This window comes from Lemur catta, chromosome 5 (assembly GCF_020740605.2).
Source record: "Lemur catta isolate mLemCat1 chromosome 5, mLemCat1.pri, whole genome shotgun sequence".
NCBI classification, from domain to species: domain Eukaryota; kingdom Metazoa; phylum Chordata; class Mammalia; order Primates; family Lemuridae; genus Lemur; species Lemur catta.
This window is the reverse complement of record NC_059132.1, coordinates 51,899,674-51,917,049: the sequence shown is the minus strand read 5'-3', so window position 1 is coordinate 51,917,049 and position 17,376 is coordinate 51,899,674. Positions and strand designations below refer to the sequence as shown.

Sequence of the window (17,376 nt, the reverse complement as noted above, 5' to 3'; positions counted from 1 at the left end):
GAGTGCTGTCTGCCTTGAGTCTGGAAGAGGAGGATGGAGCTGTACCTGGGTTCCTTCACTGATTTTTAAAACTCTTTTGCTCTTGAAACAATGTGACCCTCTGGAAAATATCCATCCATACCTTTCAAATAAATGAACACACCTAAATATAAGTGCAGTGAGAAGAACAAGATACTAACTCCTATAAAGTACCTCTCACAGTTGAGAGTATTTCTTATGCTTTTAATTTTATTAATTTATATTTTTATTTCAAAGAGGCTGGATATTTGGCTCTTTCTTGTCCAAGTTCTGCAGAGTAGGAATGTGATCTCTAGTGAAATTTCCAGTTTATGATAATTCTATTATAGAATACCAATTAAGGTGTCCCATGAAGTTCATCATTCATATATGGTCATTTATTTGTATATCTCTTATTACTAGTTTAGACCTTTTGTCTTTTGGATCATCCTTTTCTCTCTCAATTAGTATTTATTACCTCTCTTGTTTTTCTTTTTGCTTTTAATAAAAATAATCTAAGTTGATATTTAAACCTAGGTTATTAATTTTTCTTAAAAAACACCTTATATATATACCACAGAGCATGAACTATTTTAAGATTGACTATTCTCTGGTATAATTTTAACACATTTTTCCTATTCCTTTTGTCACCTTGAAGTTGGTAACTGGTATTTCCTACTGTGGTGCAAGTTCTAAAAATCAGTATGTTTAGAGCTTCCCCCCAAAAGTAGTTCTAGCAGATCTTAAAATACCAAATTTATTAATGTCTATTTATCTATTTATATAGTGGGTATTTGGGTCTCTAAAGTTTGTGTTGCTTCTCTACCTCTATCCTCACCAGTAAGAGAATCAGAATAAGAGAACTGAAATCAATTCTTATCTATTTTATCGAGATCTCCTTTGGGCATGTCTAGTATCTTATTTGTAGGAGCTGGGTATTCCTCTGTTTATTCAGCAAATGTTTAATGAGTGTCTACTCCATGCCAGACACTTTTCTAGGTGGCAGGGATGTTGTAGGGAAGAAAACAGGCAAGATGCCTGACCTCATTGGAGTTGACCTCCCAGTGGGGAGACGGATAATGCACAAGAAAAGTAAAACATGTAGTATGTTCTATGTGAGGAAAGCTAAGAAAAAGTTAAGCAGGGAAAGGGGTTTAAAAAGTTGGGAGGCTGTGTTGAAATTTTAGATTGGGTGGCCAGAGAAGTCCTTAGTGCAGATATATGGGGAAGTGCTATAGTCAGAAGGAACCTCAGGTGCAAAGGCCTTGAGGCGAGAATATGCCTGGCGTGTCCGGGGATCCACAGGGAGACCGGGGTAGCAGGAGCAGGGGGAAGAAAGGACATTTGCCTCTTTACTGCCCATGGCCTGTTGGCCCCATTACACAACTCCTTGTGCTTAGTAACATCCAAATATTCATTGAGTGATTTAGTGAAATTGGATTCCAGAATTTTCAGAGGGAAAATCAGTAGTGAATAGGGTGGGTATGGGAAGAAAGAAGAAGTGAGATGATATCATAGCTCTGAGGGTATAGAAAGGAAGAGAGCGGTTTAGGTGGGGAGGAAAAGAATTGGGTGGGTTTTGAGACGGGGATTCTCGACAGTCCATTGGGAACTTGTTTGCCACTAGTGAGAGCTCAGGCGAGAGGGAGGGTGAGAAGCTGATAGTCGAAGGCGTGGAACTGAGGAGATCCTCCAGGGAGGTGGCCTTGGGCAGGGTCACAGTGTGGGCATTGGGGGGACCTCAGGCCTTGAGGCTGGAGAAGCAGATGGCAAAGAAAAGCGGGAGCTGAGGAAAAGCGTCACATCAGGGCTCCAGGGACCGCTGTTGACAAGATTGGGAGGGGCCCAGATGGAGAGAGGACATGTTTGTAGTAAAAGTGAACATTAGAGTAGAAAATACTTAGTGTCGTGCTGAATTGGAACGGGGATCTACGTTGGCGTCGCGTGAGCGAAGGCGCTCAAACTCACTGGAGCCAGTGAGATGACAAGATGCCCTCGTGAATGAGGGAGCCTTGGTGCAGCGCTGAAGCTGCAGTGTCGCCGGCAGGGGTGGCGCACGCTGACGTGTGATCTGAAGAGCTTCCAGGGTCTGTCCGCCTGGAAACTTGCTACCTCGCTGTTCAGCCCAGGCCGCGGAATGTTGGTTTGGATGCCCACCATTCCCGCTGCTTTTAGGACCAACCTGGTTGGCAAGCCCGGCTGTCCCTTGCAAAGCAGAGCGTTCCTGAGCCCATCAAGCGCTGCCTGTTGGTGTGTTCAGGCATCAGTAGAGCTACTGCCTTGACACGTGCGCGGGGCTGAGCCTGTGTGCCACATGGTAAGTAAGTAAGGCGCACAGGACACGTTTCACTTGCTGCTGCTCGTCAAGGTTGGGTATTAACAGGCACAGAGTGAACAAGATACATTTGGGTCAGAAGGAACGTGTGTGGTAACGTCAGTGTGCTATGTTTGCCTTTAGACACACCAGAAGGTAGTTTTGCTAAGTCCAAACAATCAAGATTGGAAGAAGGTGATGCTCCAGTGTCCCCTTCCTTGGTGACTGAAGAAACAGATGTGGCAGGTAACATCATGCACCCAGCTGGCGGTTCAAGTAGGAGTGGGACAAATGGGTCAGCACGAAGTGTACCAACATGAATTATAAGGGAGTTATGGTGTTAAGATCACAGTAGCTGTAGAAACATAGAAACTGAGCACTTTGTCCTTTCAGGGCCAAGTAAATTGTTGCACAAATTATAGATAGAAGCAAGCACCGTCCCCTCCTAGCATTTTGATTTCTTCCTCTTAACTCTGGCAGTTTTTCAGGCCCGAGCATTCCTAAAGCTAGAGGTCTCTGCTTTAGTTGATGGTTATTAACTAAATTTTTATGTTAAAAACATATAATCTATGCTAATTGATAAGAATGATCTAGAACTGCAGTCTTGGGGAACTGTGGCCCGATACTGGTCCATGGCCTGTTAGGAACTGGGCTGGATATCACAGCTTGAGCTCCACCTCTAGAAAATTGTCTTCCATGAAACTTAGAAACTGGGCCCTGCAGCAGAAGGTGAGCAGCAAGTGAGAGAAGTTTCATCTGCATTTACAGCTGCTCCCCATCTGGCATCACTGCCTGAGCTTGGGCTCTGTGTCCACCGCTGCTTCTGTGGAAAAATTGTCTTCCTTAAAACACTGGTGCCAAAAAGGTTGGGGATTGCTGATCTAGAATGTATGTGTGGGGCTGGCTATCTGAATGAACGGTACCACGTTTTTTTATTGTTGGTTTTGAAACAGAGTCTCACTCTGTTGCCCAGGCTACAGTGCAGTGACGTCATCACAGCTCACTGCAACCTCAAACTCCTGGGCTCAAGTGATCCTCCTCCCTCAGCCTCCTGAGTAGCTGGGACTACAGACATGCACCTCAACGCCTGACTAAATTTTCTATTTTTTGTACAGACAGGGTCTTGCCATGTTGCCCGGGTTGGTCTCAAATTCCTGGCCTCAAGCAGTCCTCCCACCTTGGCCTCCCAAAGTGCCAGGATTACAGGCATGAGCCACCACACCTGGCTGGTATCGCATATTTTATAACAAAGGGCTCCAGAAGCACAAATTGGGAAGCAGTGGTTCCAGACAGCCTGGGTTCAAATCCTGAAGCTGCTGGTGTCAGCTCATACAAGTTATGTGATCACTCTGTAAAGTGTGGATCCTAACAGTCCCCATTTCACATGATTTTTGTGAGAATTAAATGAGTTGATATATGCAAATCACTTAGAACAGCACCAGACCCCTCCTAAGCCCTCCGAAGACTGGCAACTGGAAGTCATTACACCGGGTTGCCCCCACAGAAGTGTCCTAACTGGTATGTCCTCCTGAGAACCTCTTACAACACCTCGGCCTGCTTCTTAGACATAATGTCAGTGGCTTCGATTTAAAGTGCTGGGAAGATTTGGATGAAATGAGCACTTGGCAGAGAGAGAGGTTTGGGAACCTTCGCAAGGCGGTTGCCATGTGGACTCTGGCCTGAGTTGGCCTTATGTGGTCATGGCCAGAGTCAGCCATGGCACAGACTCACAGCCGGACAGCCAGCAGGGCATCCATGGCGCATATTTCTGTCCTATTCCATCCTCTGGGCAGCTGCTTGACTGACCACGTCTACTTTGAGCACTTTGTTAGTTTTATGTAATGTGTTATGTTTGTTGTTCATAAGGCATCTTCACTCCATCCCAAGAAGTTGTGCCAGAGAGCTTGAATGAGTCTGCCCTTCTCACAACCTTTGAAAACTTCACTAGAGAACTGAGAAGAAAATACGAGGTAATAGTCCTAATAGCACTAAAAATGGAAAGCTAACTTGCCATGAATCTGAAGGACATGATGCTAAGTGATATAAGCCAGACCAACACTGCACAAACTCACTTATATGTGGAATCTAAAAAAGTTGGTCTCATAGAAACAGAGTGGAAGGGCTGTTGCCAGGGGTTGGGGTAGAAGAAATGGGAGATGCTAGCCAAAGGGTACAGACTTTCAGTTACAAGACGAGTAAATTCTGGAGACCTAATGTATGGTGTGGTAACTGTGGTTAATGGTGATGTCACTGTATGCTTGAGATTTGAGCTCTTCATTATTCTTACACACACACAGTTTGGTGAGATGATGGATATGTTAATTAGCTTGATTGTGGTAATCACTTCATAGGGTGCACGTATATCAGAACATCACATGTATACCTTGAACATATACAATTTTTATTTGTCAATTATACCTCCAGAAAGCTGAAAAAAAGAAAAAACTAGTTCATTATAAGCTTAAAGTCACAAGTTCATGTCATTCATCAATGGTGGTGTTATCTGAAGATGCTCCTACATCTTTGGGGAGAAGTATTTGTCATAGATGTGACCACTGATTTTAGTGTCTTTGTGAATTGTAGTTTGTATTTATATCTGTTCTATATCCATTTGCTCCAGTAGGAACAAAGGGACCTATGTGGAAATCAGAAGCATGGTTTGGTTTCAATGGTAGTGTTTTCACACAGCTGAACTACCAGAAAAGAATGATTTGGTCACTCTAATAGACAAGGAAGAGAAAAGAGGGAACCAAGCGAGGGACTGGAGAGGAGTTGGGGACAAAGAAGGAGGTAGACTGTGGCTGGTTGGTCAGCTGAGTTGTGGCAGGTCTTGAGACATGTGCATGTACAGGTTGTCCTAAAATCTTGTCTATGGGATGAACATTAGAGCCATTTTAGTCCCCTCCTTTTTCTGTCCTGTTATTTATAAATCCCTAATGACTTACTTATTAGCACTTTCGAGAAAAGTATCTTACCCTAACCAAATTCATTTAACTAACTTGGAAGGTCTTCAAAGTCCTGTCTTACTTTCTGTGATACCAATGTAAGCCGATTTATTATGGGTATTTGTTCACAGTATTCAATATGCGTATTGGTAGCATGAATATAAGTTTTCCCATTTTAGCTTGTTCTGTATTGCTAATGCCTGAAAGGTGTGTAGGGGGATGCCTTATCATAGTTCTTGAACACTGATGCTAGCTATGAATATTACCATGTGCTGGCAGCGTCTTTTTAACACAAAACATGCACTCAACTTACATATTTATATTTAACCAAAATGTGATCATTTTGTTGTTGTGGTGGTGGTTTAGGTTAGGTACAGAAGGAGTCCACTTTATTCAAAAGATGCAAAGAAAGCACCGGGTTGCATAATGAAACTTTTAAACCAGATATACCTGTGCAGGTAAGTATTAGATTTCAAAACAAGGTGACAGATGTGTGATCATCCACCAACAGCATTTATCTCATGTACGTCACTTAGCCCTTCTAGGTTTGTGGTTCTTCATCTATATGAAGAGGGGGTGACTTAAATGCCCTCCTTAAGTCTCTTTGTGGTCTACCACTGTATGATCCTAAAATGCTATTCTTAAAGAATTTTTAATTCAATTGTAAAGACAGGGCAAGCGTGGATATATATGTAAAAAATGCTGGATAAATGATGGTGTTAATATATCCATATAATGGACTGTTATTAAAAGGAATGAAATTCTAATGCATGGATGAACCCAGAAAACATTATGCTACAGGAAAGAAGCCAGACACAGAGGGACAAATACTATATGATTCCACTTATGTGAGGTACCTACAGGAGTCAAATTCGTAGAGACAGAAAGTACAATAGAGGCTGCCAGAGGTTGGGGGATGGGGGAGTTATTGTTTAATGGGGACAGAGTTTCTCTTTGGGATGATGGAAAAGTTCTGGAAATGATATTGATGATGGTTGCAAAACACTGTGAATATAGCTAATGCCATTGAATTGTGCACTTAAAAGTGATTAAAAGGGTAAGTTTTATGTTATGTATATTTTACCCCAGTTCAGAAACACTACACACACACACACACACACACACACACACACACACACACACCCTTATGACCATATAGCAAGAAGTACAAAGGTGCTGTGAAAGGGGGTAGAGGGAACACCACACACACACACACACACACACACACACACACACACACACACACACACACACACACACACACACACACACACACACACCCACACCCTTATGACCATGTAGCAAGAAGTACAAAGGTGCTGTGAAAGGGGGTAGAGGGACGGTTCCTATAGTGATCAGAGTTAATCCAGAGCCATTACAATGGAAGCGCTTCTTGAGTCAGGTTCTAGAAACCAATATTTGAATGGTACAGGGAAGGTGAGTATAGAAATTGCTCCTTGTTGGGGAGAATGGTCTGCAAATAAAGAAGAAAGGAATGGAGAGTCAGTTTATTCAACTGAAGGAGAAAGTTTCTTGGGGTAGAATAATACCATTATGGTTTTAATAGAAATTTGTAAGACTTTTCAAATTCTTGTATACATGTAATGTCATTTGATTGTCGAAACAAGCTCCAGAAGGGCTTTGGATTTGTGGAATTCTCACTATATTCGATGGGGATACACTCCGTCATGTATTTGTTCAACAAAGGCACGCCGAGCAACGCTGGGTGCCAGGCCCTGTGCTCCATGTGAGAGCGCAGTAAGGACAAGCACCAGGAGCTCCTGTCTTCAGGGAACATGTAGCCTAATGGGGAACACAAACAATAAGCAAATAAGCAACGTACATGGAGCTCAGACACAGAATAGCAACTGTTAAGAGTTTTAGAGCCAAAACCTAGAGGGGGGAAAAGAATGTATTAGCCCTTACCTGATGACAGCTGTCAGGCCAGCTTAAGGCAAGAGGAAGGGGAGCAAGTGGAAGGTAGGAAGGGATGGTCGGCCTCCACTCCTCGTCCATGGAGTCGTCTGTCCTGTGCTCTGCTAAGAGTTAATGTTGAAACACCAGCTGTCTTTGCGCTGCTGTTGAAAGACTGTGGTTAGGTTTCTGAGGCCGGGAATGAGTGAACAGGGAAGGGCAGGAAGAGACAGGAAATGCCCACATGTTTTCAAGACAGTTAATGTCTGGAGAAGAATCTGAATTAATCTTATAATCAGAGGATTAATTAAGAGTATCTTTTGTCACATCCAAGTAGTCCTAATAAAGTTTGTTGGTTTTTACATTTGTCAGACTCAATAAGCTAGAGAAGTTTCAGAATTTTGTTCTTCAAGAGTTGAGCAATCTTGAGAAGGATATTCAGACCCTGGAACACCTTGAAAAGGACGCTCTGGTAAATTCTCTCTGTTTGGAATGTTCTCTGTGATTTGAGAAGATCTTTTCCCGAGAAAAATAACTGCTAACTACTTAAACAAATCTTTTGTTCAATTTTAGGAGTTTTGGGGGAAACAGTCTGCTGATCTGAAATCGTTCTGTGATCTGCAAGTGCTGAGGTACTTTTGAAAGTGTTCTTTGTAGAACCATTTTAGTTGAAGCATGAGGTAGTGCTTTAGCTAGAGTATGGGCTGTCGGTATTGGTACAACTCATGTAAGCAGCTGAGTAGCTACTTCTTTTCAAACTTGGCCACTTCTGAGTCCCCTCCCTGAGGACAGAGTGTGGCCAATGATACCAGTGGAGAATGGGAAATTTTGAAAAGCCCACCAGGATCATCCAAATTTCTGTGTTTTTGATTTCAATAGTTTATTTTTAAGCAGTATTTTAAAAAATTAAAATGATTAGATTTTGAGCAGAATGTTTCGGTTTCTGAGTAAACAGTTGATTTTTAGTTATACACCAAATTGTGCTTTTGACAGACTATATTCTGTATGTTTTGTTTATATTCGTATGTGTTTTTGACATATATATGCACAGATTATTTTAAACAACAAATGGTTTTACCCGCCACAGTTACCTTTTTTGTAATTAGTGTACATCCTGAGGCTGCTGTGTCTGTCCCTCTGGAATATTGCCCTGTCTTCTGGGGAAACAGAGAGTGGAGGCTGTTATGTCTCTATCTCTGCCCTCAGGGAAGATTCTAGTGTTCTTGCCCCACTTGAATAATCAGAAGGAATCCGTCTATAAATTTGTCATGGCTCAATCTTTAACTTCCAGTTAAGAATAACCTGCTTTTACAGAAATCTAAGTCAGATGGTTTTAGGAAGGATATTATTCTGGTCATGCCATACATTTTTAAAGCCCAAAAAAAAAAAAAATCTTTAAATTTGACTTATCCATCCTACCATTTATTCCTGTTAACACGATTAATAATAATGATTGTATGGACCATTTTCAAAATCCTTTCACTCTCTCTCTGTCTCGCATTACACATGATTAAAGGTGATGATACCCTCTTAAAACATCTTCATTCACTCTGGGAGGCTGAGGCAGGTGGATCGTTTGAGCTCAGGAGTTCAAGACCAGCCTGAGCAAGAGCGAGACCCCGTCTCTACTAAAAATAGAAAGAAATTATATGGACAACTAAAAATAGAAAAAATTAGCCGGGCATGGTGGCGCATGCCTGTAGTCCCAGCTACTCAGGAGGCTGAGGCAGGAGGATTGCTTGAGCCCAGGAGTCTGAGGTTGCTGTGAGCTAGGCTGATGCCACGGCACTCTAGCCCGGGCTACAGAGTAAGACTCTGCCTCAAAAATAAATAAATAAATAAAACATCTTCATTGAAGGCCCGTGGTTGGTTGTGCATGGTTCTCAAATTTGGAGACAGGAACTCTATACATATTTAACATTTATTGCGGGATCCCCAAAGAGCTTCTGCTTCTGTGGGCTATATCTGTGAATATTCTCCATATTAAAAATTGAGACTGAGATTTCAAAACTATATTTACATATTGATAGAAATAACATTTTTATGAAAAATAACTAGACTTTGCATAGTAAACATGTGAGAAGAGAAGCATTGCTTTTTGTTTTTGTGAATCTCTTTAATGTCTGGCTTATAGAAGATAGCTGGATTGTCGTATCTGCTTCTCAGCTTAATCTGTTGTGAGTCTTGTAGCCTCTGGGAAGTTCCACTGTACATCTGTGAAAGAGTAAGAATGAAAAAAGCAAGTAATGTCTTAATGCCATTACCATTGTTACCAAAATAGTTTTGACTTCACAGAACCTTTGGTTCCTTAGGGGGTTCCCAGACTACACTTTGACAATGGCTGGTAAAAAGCCATTGAACATTGGAGAAGATTATATCCTCTAGTCTTCTGAAACCTGGAGAATTCATTTATTTTGGCTAAACCTCAAATTTCAGGCAACTGTCTTTTCTAACATTGTAAGATATTAATTATTATTTGTATTTATATCCCTTTGATAAGAGGTCCCTGTGTGAATTTAGAATACCTCAAAGAAAACATCTCCTCTAAATATGCCTCCTTCAGGGTTTTGCCTTTGCTCTCTTCCTGGCAAACACCGAAGAAAATTGCCCTTTGCTTTGCCAGTGAGGGATGGTAGTGGTTCTCTTAGCTCACCCTGAATACCTGTGAATGCCTGGCCCTGGGCTGCATGCCTGTTGTGCGAGGGCCTTATGAGAGGTTAATTTGCTCAGTCAAGGTCAAACAGGTATTCAGTGTCTGTCCTTCTACCATGTTTTCATGTCAGTGATGATGGCCTTAGGTGTTTTGGTAGGGAAATGAGAAGAACATTCCTCCACTAGATTATTTCGGCCCCTAGCACAGAGCTACAAGGAATTAGGGATGCAGTGCTCTGAATGGTGGCCATGAAATACCTCTACAAATGTTGTGGGTCAGTGGTGTTGACAGAGACAATGCATAAAATAGAATCAAATGAAAACATTAATCTCTTATGTTGATATCCTGAATTGTTCCTCTTCCATTATCAAGTAATAAATAATCTGTGAAATAACTCTGTGATAAATGTATGTACATAGATGTATGTTCTTGTTTTAAAATGGCCTAATGTGAATATAATAAGAAGAGATGGACCAATTTCTTCCAGGCTTAATCCAATTCATCCTTCATAAGGAAAGCCCAAGCCTGGTTTGATTATTGCATCCCTCAGGTAGGTATAAAGGTCTGCATTGTTCAGTCAAGGTGAATTGGGGTGGAGGAAAACAAGTTCTGAAAGATACCATACTGCTTTTTCCATATTACATTTCTGCAGCTGAACTTCTTCCTCTCTCACAATCTCCCCCATCCTAGAAACTATCCTTTTGGGTCTGGGCATTTATAAATGAGTGCTTGCCCTGCATCAAGCACTGTACTAAACAGGAGAAGCAGGTTGAGTATCCCTTATCTGAAATACTTGAGACTAGAAGTGTTTTAGATGTTGGAATAGTTGCACAAAGATACCAGTTGAGCATTGCTAATCTTAAAATCTGAAATCCAAAATGCTCCAGTGAACATTTCCTTTGAGTCAGCATGTAGAGTGTTTCAGATTTTGGAGCATTTTGGATTTCAGATTTTTGGATTATTGATGCTCAACCTGTATAATGGTTAACACACAGAGACATGTTCTTGCCCCCATTAAAAAATGAATTTTTTGAAGCAAGACAGAAAAAAGACAAAATAATTTCAGGTTAGTAAGTGCCTTGAGGGATCCTAACAAGGTGCTTTGGCAGAGAGCGATGGTGTGAAGTGTCACCTTAAGAATAGGGTGGTTATCAAAGGTCTCTCTGAGGAAGTGACACTTAAGAGGAAGTCTCAAGGATAAGAAGGAACGAGACTTGAGGACAGTTTAAAGCAGTGGGGTTGGTTGGGGGAGAAGTTGACATCTTTGAGAAACAATGAACGTGAGAGAGACAGTTACTTGAAGTTGGGAGCATAGTAGTCTCTCAGTGAGGTATGGCCTCATGGACTGTGTTGAGGAGTTGGAATTTTACGCTAAGGATGAGGGAAAATATACATGAGCTTTGAGCAAAAGCATTTTGGGTGAGGGTAATACAATCTGATTTGTATTTTAAGAAAATTATTTTAGCTTCCATGTTAAGAATTGGTTTGAGGAGTGAAGAATAGAAGAGGTGAACCCAGCTGGAAGGCTTTTGGAGTCCAAGATGGTGGCTCTAAGCAGGAGAGTAGCAGTAGAGAAGGTGAGAGATGGAGAGATTCCAGATATATTTTAGAGCTAGAATTAATAAATCACTGATAGATGGAAGTAATAAGTAAAGGAAGGAGATTTAACAATGTCTCCTAGATTTCTGTCTTTGGCAGTGAGATGGATGGTGTTGCCAGTTAGGGAAGACTCAGGGTGAGAGGAATCAAGCAGAACCTGTAGCTCATTTAACAGTTTAACTGTCAGGTGTCTGTGCACATCCACGTTTTGATGGGAACCTGGAGTAACTGGAAGATTTTCCAGGAAAATACAATATAACAAAATGGACTCCCCAATAGATGAGAAACCTTAACAGACAAATGTTCATAAAAGAGATAGAGAAAGTTGCCAAAGTTGTGCTTTCCTGAACTGCCCAGCAGCTCATACCAAATGTGTATGGTGCAGATTGCAGCTCAGAGGAGCTCTACTAGTCCTTAAAAGAAGGATAATTTGGGTGCTGTTGAAACCATTCCAGCACACAGAAGAATAAAAATTCTCTATTTTTAAATGAATCTAGCATTACAATACCCAAATCCAACAAAAATTACACAAAGAAATACTGAACAAGCTTGCTTAAAATAAGCCAAAATTCTAAAAAAAAAAAAAAAATTGGCAAACAGAATTTAGGAGCTTATGAAACGACCAAGTGAGATTTATTCCAGGAATGCAAAGATAGTTTGATATTAGGGAATCTGTTAATATGTTGATTACTCATAGATCTAGGGAGAAAAATCATTATGATTATCTTTATAAATTTCAAAAAGCATTTGAAAAATATTTTACATCTGCTTTTGAATTTTTACAAAACCTAATAAGATAGTAACTACTTATTCTGTAATATGAGAAATCTCAGCCCAAAAGCTAGCATTCTGCTTAATAGAGAAACTCTAAATGCATTATCACTAAAATCAGGACCAATGGATAGGAGACTCAATAACATAGAGGTGTCAGTTCTCCCTAAATTAATAAAGGAATTCAATCCACCACTCTCAAAGGCCTGGCAGGGTTTGATTTTTTTTTTTTTTGAAACTTGATAAGCTGATTCTAATGTATAAGGGCAAGCATAGGGCAAAAATTAAGACATGCTTGACAAATTAGAAAAGAGCAATGGTGCAAGTCCACAACAACTAAAAAGGTAGTAATAATCTTTAAATCTGAAATAAACAAAATAGAAAGCAAGGAAAAATAAAATGATATCAAAGGCACAATTGGAATTTGTAATGAAATGTAGAAATAACAGATTCATAGAGATATTAAAAATCATAAGCATATGTGAAGGACAGCAAGATATCAATAAATTTGAAACTTAGATGAAATGCATAACTTTCTAGATAAATATGCATTACCAGAAGTTACTTAAGGAGAGTAATCATTAAAGAAATTAAATTGGTAGTGTGAAAAAGCCCATCCTTGGCCAGGTGTGGTGGCTCATGCCTGTAATCCTAGCACTCTGGGAGGCCGAGGCAGGAGGATTGCTTGAGGTCAGGAGTTCAAGACCAGCCTGAGCAAGAGCGAGGCCCCATCTCTACTTAAAATACAAAAATTAGCCTGGCATCATGGCACGGGCCTGTTGTCCCAGCTACTCAGAGGGCTGAGGCAAGAGGATCACCTGAGTCCAGGAGTTTGGGCTCCAGTGAACCATGATGCCACTGCACTCTACCCAGGGCAACAGAGCGAGAGTCTGTCTCAGACAAACAAAAAACAAAACAAAAAAACCTGCAGTGAATACCTTCGCACACATATCTTGAATTATTTACATTATTGGAGAAAGATACTGTTTTCTTTTGAGGAAATAAGAATAATAAATCTCCAAATAAAGATAAAAGAGGTTATGAAGAAAAGACTAATCTGGGCTAAAAATATTGGAATAATTCCCAGTTCTAATGGAGAATTGGATCAACTGTGAATTAATGTACATGTTACGTTTGGTCTCAATGTAACAGAGGTTGGACTCCAGCAGCTAAACCAGGTAGGGGTTTTGTTTTTTCCCTGTGAGAAGCATCTCAGAGTGAGGTGTCCAGGCTGGTGGTGCGGCAGCAGGGACTGGAGTTCTCTGAGCTTTCTGCTCTGCTATCCTTTGAGGGACGGGATTGTGTAGTCACAGAATGGCTGCTCTACATCTAGGTATCTCTTTCACACCAGGCAGGAAGAAGGGGTTGGGTAAAAGTAAAAGGAAAAACATGTGTGCCAACACCTCCCTCTTTTTAAATTGGAAGCAGTTCTCTTGGAAGCCCAAACCGATAGATTTTTGTCTCTATTTTATTGGCCAGAACTGGGTCACATGGTTCACCCTAGTTGCAAGGGAATGTAGGGAGGTGAGAATTTGACTGAGTGTGTCACCACACCCCCTAAAAGTGGGGTTCTGTTAATACAGAAGCAGGGGAGAATAGGTCTTGGGTTGGTAACTAGTAATGTCTGCCATGCCTGAATTAAGTTATATGTGCTGCACACAGAAAACATGGAGAAGTAACTGAAATCACACGGAGATTCTGTGTGCTATTCTCCGTGGGCATGTGCCCTGGGGTTTGGGTAGGATGGGAGCATCTGTTCCCTCAGTTGATATCAGCTCCTACCTACCTCTTGTTTATGAGCATCTAATTAGGCTGAATGCCAATCTGTTTATTAACAACAACAGTGTGGCACCTGAAGCCAGGCCAGCCACTTCATCTCATGCCCTAACCAAGAACTGTCTTTTCTTCAACACCGGAGGGAAAACCACCTGCTGTGTTAGACTGTCAAGAGATGGCATATATGTCTCCAAAGTGGCACGTCTTTAAGAGATTTGGGGGGATAATGTTGACGCCAGGCAGTTTCCACCTGGGGCACTGACTTGAGCTCTCAGCGGCCTTTAATGTAAGATGCGACTTCATGGAATTTCTGAGTTAGTGCCATAGCCAACAAAAAGAAATGACATTCCTATTGGCTCACTGGGTTCTGAAGGACCAAGAGATGGGCAGGTCAGCCTTGACTAATTTCCATTCTCCTTTTCCACCAGTCTGAACGCCCAAAGAGGAAGATAAAAAGCAAGTTTGCTGTTGGCTCAGCCACACAAGCCGTCCTTTGGGGCTCTGTGCTCATTCAATTTGCTCCACTCCAAACAGAATCCCTGGGAACTGCTGAGTTGGAATAGAGTATAGTATGTTGGTAGTTTGCAATTGTGTTATTATCCATTTGTTCATAAAATTTAACCTTTAGTATTAAAATTTGGTCCGATAGTAAAAAGTTCAGGATGTTCAGCAACTTGGGATGGTCTTGCTTTCTTACGATTTTAAAACTAATATTGATTTTTTGGGAAATGTCTTCAAGTTTTGTGAAAACAAAAACTTTAGCAGCATCTGTATAAATACAATTTAGTGTATCTCTTGGAAGGAGAAATTTAATTTGAAAATGATGAAAATAGTTCAGGTGGAAATGGCGTTGTGTTTTGAAAATAAAGTTATTGAGAGGTCTCATTTGATTTGGAAACATTCTACTTTCTCACTTTAACAAAATTGTCATCTTTAGCAGAGGAGAAATATTCGTTATGTGATAATTACTAAATAAATGCTCTAGTGAAGCTTGAGTGCATGAAACTGCATATAGAGTTGAGTGTTTGAATTTATTTTAGAAAAATGAAACCTACGTAATTTAAGGTCATCTACAAAGTCACTTTGTTCATGATCGGATAAGTGAAATTAAAGACTGTCGACTTCACAGTTTATTCATTATATGATCTTAGTTATATCATGTAGTTTAATTTATAGTTTAATTTGCCTAAAACAAATTTTTATAACTCCACTTTTGTTATCTTTTTTCTTTAGAATTTTTTAATGAGCTATGTTTTAGTACCTTGTTGTAGGCTTTATAAAGTATAAGAGCACTTATTGTTTAAGGTAAAAAACTTAATGAGGTTAACTAACTTCATTCCACTTAGGTATATCCAGTTCAGGGCTCACAGTTTCTGGCGAGTTGGCGTTTTCAGGATCTCAGTGCTGTTGCATTGACTGTCCTCACTGAAGTAAATCTGAAGAATATATATGACTTCCAGTGACTAGTGAGCATACATTTGAGCAGAAAAATGCAGAATTTGTGTGAGGCCATAATATTATGGAGTATTTAGCAGGAATTAAATTTGGCTAGGCCCAAACTAAGATGTCTTCACTGGCTTGATTAGAAGGATTTTATTCTGTAGGTGAGAACAAGCCACTGAAGACCTTTAGTTGGGAATAATAAAATGAACACAGTGGTTTGGGGAGATTAATCTGGTGGCAGCATGAAGGCGGAATTCAATATACTGGGGGAGATTATTGCCACAATAAAGGCTTCGATGAGAGTAGTGATACCAGGAATGAAAAAGAGGACAGCTCTGAGAGAGTGTGGCAGGTATAATATTCAAACAGCTGATTTTGAGGATAGTTTGACGTAAGTTTCAAAAACCATGAGTTTGAGATATTGGGAGACATCTCTTTGAAAATACCAGTGAGTCTCCATTGAACACTGTCGTACTCAGCGTATCCTTCCCAAGCACCTACTGTGTGCCGGGTGCTGTGCTTGGTGCTGAGGATTCAAGGTGATGTTGCCCCTGCCCCCAAGGGGTGGCAGTCTGAAGCCGGGGAGACTGGTGTGAGTCCGGCGGTTACACAGACCAGTGTGAAAGCGGGCTGAGCAGTGCCATGCCCAGCGGCGTGTGAGCTGCCCTGGCCTGGGCAGTGGCAGGAAGCAGGAATTTTTGGGCAATGTGGAGAGAAGGAGGGGCTGACAGTCAGCCCTTGGGGGAGGAAGAGATGATCTGCTCCCTCGTTCCACCTTGCTCCAACCCTGGAGACTGCCACACTTCTGGGCCTGTCCCCAGCTCTGGCCCAAGGCTCCCTTCCTTTTTCACTGGTGGGGAGCCCCATACCCACCCCCGCAGACTCTTTTGCCCTGTGTGCCTCATTGGTCTTCGCAGGTGTTCCTCTGCACCCTGACCGTCTGTCCTCTGAGGATCCGTTTCGTCTTCAGGCGGTAGGTGAACTCTGGCTTCTGCACCTGCACAGCCACGCAGACCGTGTGAGCCACCCTCCCTCTGTGCATCCCTCCAGCCCCTGGCTGCTTCCCATGACAAGGAGAGAGCAAGGCCGCTTCTCTCCAAGGTTCAGGCTCTCACAGGCTGCTTTCAGGGGCATTTGTTGGAGACCATGGATAACTACAGGGTGACTCAGAAGGAAAGTATATTCTGAGTGTTTTACCCGTGGTGACAAAGGGACCAGAGGCACCCTTTGTCTCTGCCCCATAAGCGTAGTGAGTGGCTGGCTGTTGCGTCTTCCTCCCCTGCGGGTCCTTAACTTCAGCTCACTTGGATGCTCCTGCAGCTGTTCAACACAGCCCTTAGCAGCTCCTCCCATTCAGCAGCTGCTGTTTCTGTTCCCTGTATCCCCAGGTCTTAGCAAGGATTTCCACGTGGCTTGCTTGACCTTTTGTTTTTTTTTTCTTTGACTTCCCATTCACTCTAAAGCCCCTGCAATTTGCTAGCTGCCTCCCAAGGTCTGAACCCAGGGCCTTTTTGGTTTTTTCTTCAGTTGTTGCCCAGGCTCACCTCCTTGTAGCATTTGACTTTGTTTAAATGATCTCTTTTTCCTTGGCTTCTCCTCTTTCTCTGGCTGCTTGCCCAGCCCCCGTTTCTGGTTAGTCATCTGGGAGGTGTCTGGCTTTCTCTTTACTTTCCTGTGTTCCTGTCTCTTCTTGGCACAGATGGCTTCCTGAGGCCAGTAGGTGCTAACACACACCTCAGGTGAGTGTGTCCACAACTGACTCCTGTCCTCTGCTTCCCTGTCCTGTCCCAGTTCAGACCCTCTCCTGCAGAGCTGTGGCATCACCGCCTGCTCCTGCAACTCAGAATTTTACATTTGACTCTCTCCCTGCCGATGTTTTGTGGCGTCTCCCAGTGAAATCTCCTATAGGATCTAGCCTACATCTTCCCTAATTCTGTGGGGGGAAATGCCACAACTGTGCCTCT

At 41.9% G+C, this 17,376-nt stretch overlaps 1 protein-coding gene and 1 long non-coding RNA gene across 2 annotated transcripts in view; both read left to right on the top strand.

Moving 5' to 3' along the window:
- The window catches only part of LOC123638775 (synaptonemal complex protein 2-like), a 72,882-nt gene extending 55,872 nt beyond the window's left edge, over positions 1–17,010 (top strand). Inside the window, exons 26-32 of the mRNA XM_045552605.1 lie at positions 2,456–2,557; positions 3,038–3,040; positions 4,178–4,281; positions 5,623–5,714; positions 7,543–7,642; positions 7,744–7,802; positions 16,330–17,010. Coding sequence (XP_045408561.1) covers positions 2,456–2,557; positions 3,038–3,040; positions 4,178–4,281; positions 5,623–5,714; positions 7,543–7,642; positions 7,744–7,802; positions 16,330–16,348 — 479 coding nt within the window. The 3' untranslated portion in view covers positions 16,349–17,010. The remainder of the gene's footprint in view (positions 1–2,455; positions 2,558–3,037; positions 3,041–4,177; positions 4,282–5,622; positions 5,715–7,542; positions 7,643–7,743; positions 7,803–16,329) is intronic.
- LOC123638273 lies at positions 11,306–14,500 on the top strand. The gene is made up of 2 exons (XR_006735268.1): positions 11,306–11,400; positions 14,398–14,500. It is a non-coding gene; the product is annotated as an uncharacterized LOC123638273 (long non-coding RNA).
- Positions 17,011–17,376: the final 366 nt, after the last annotated feature.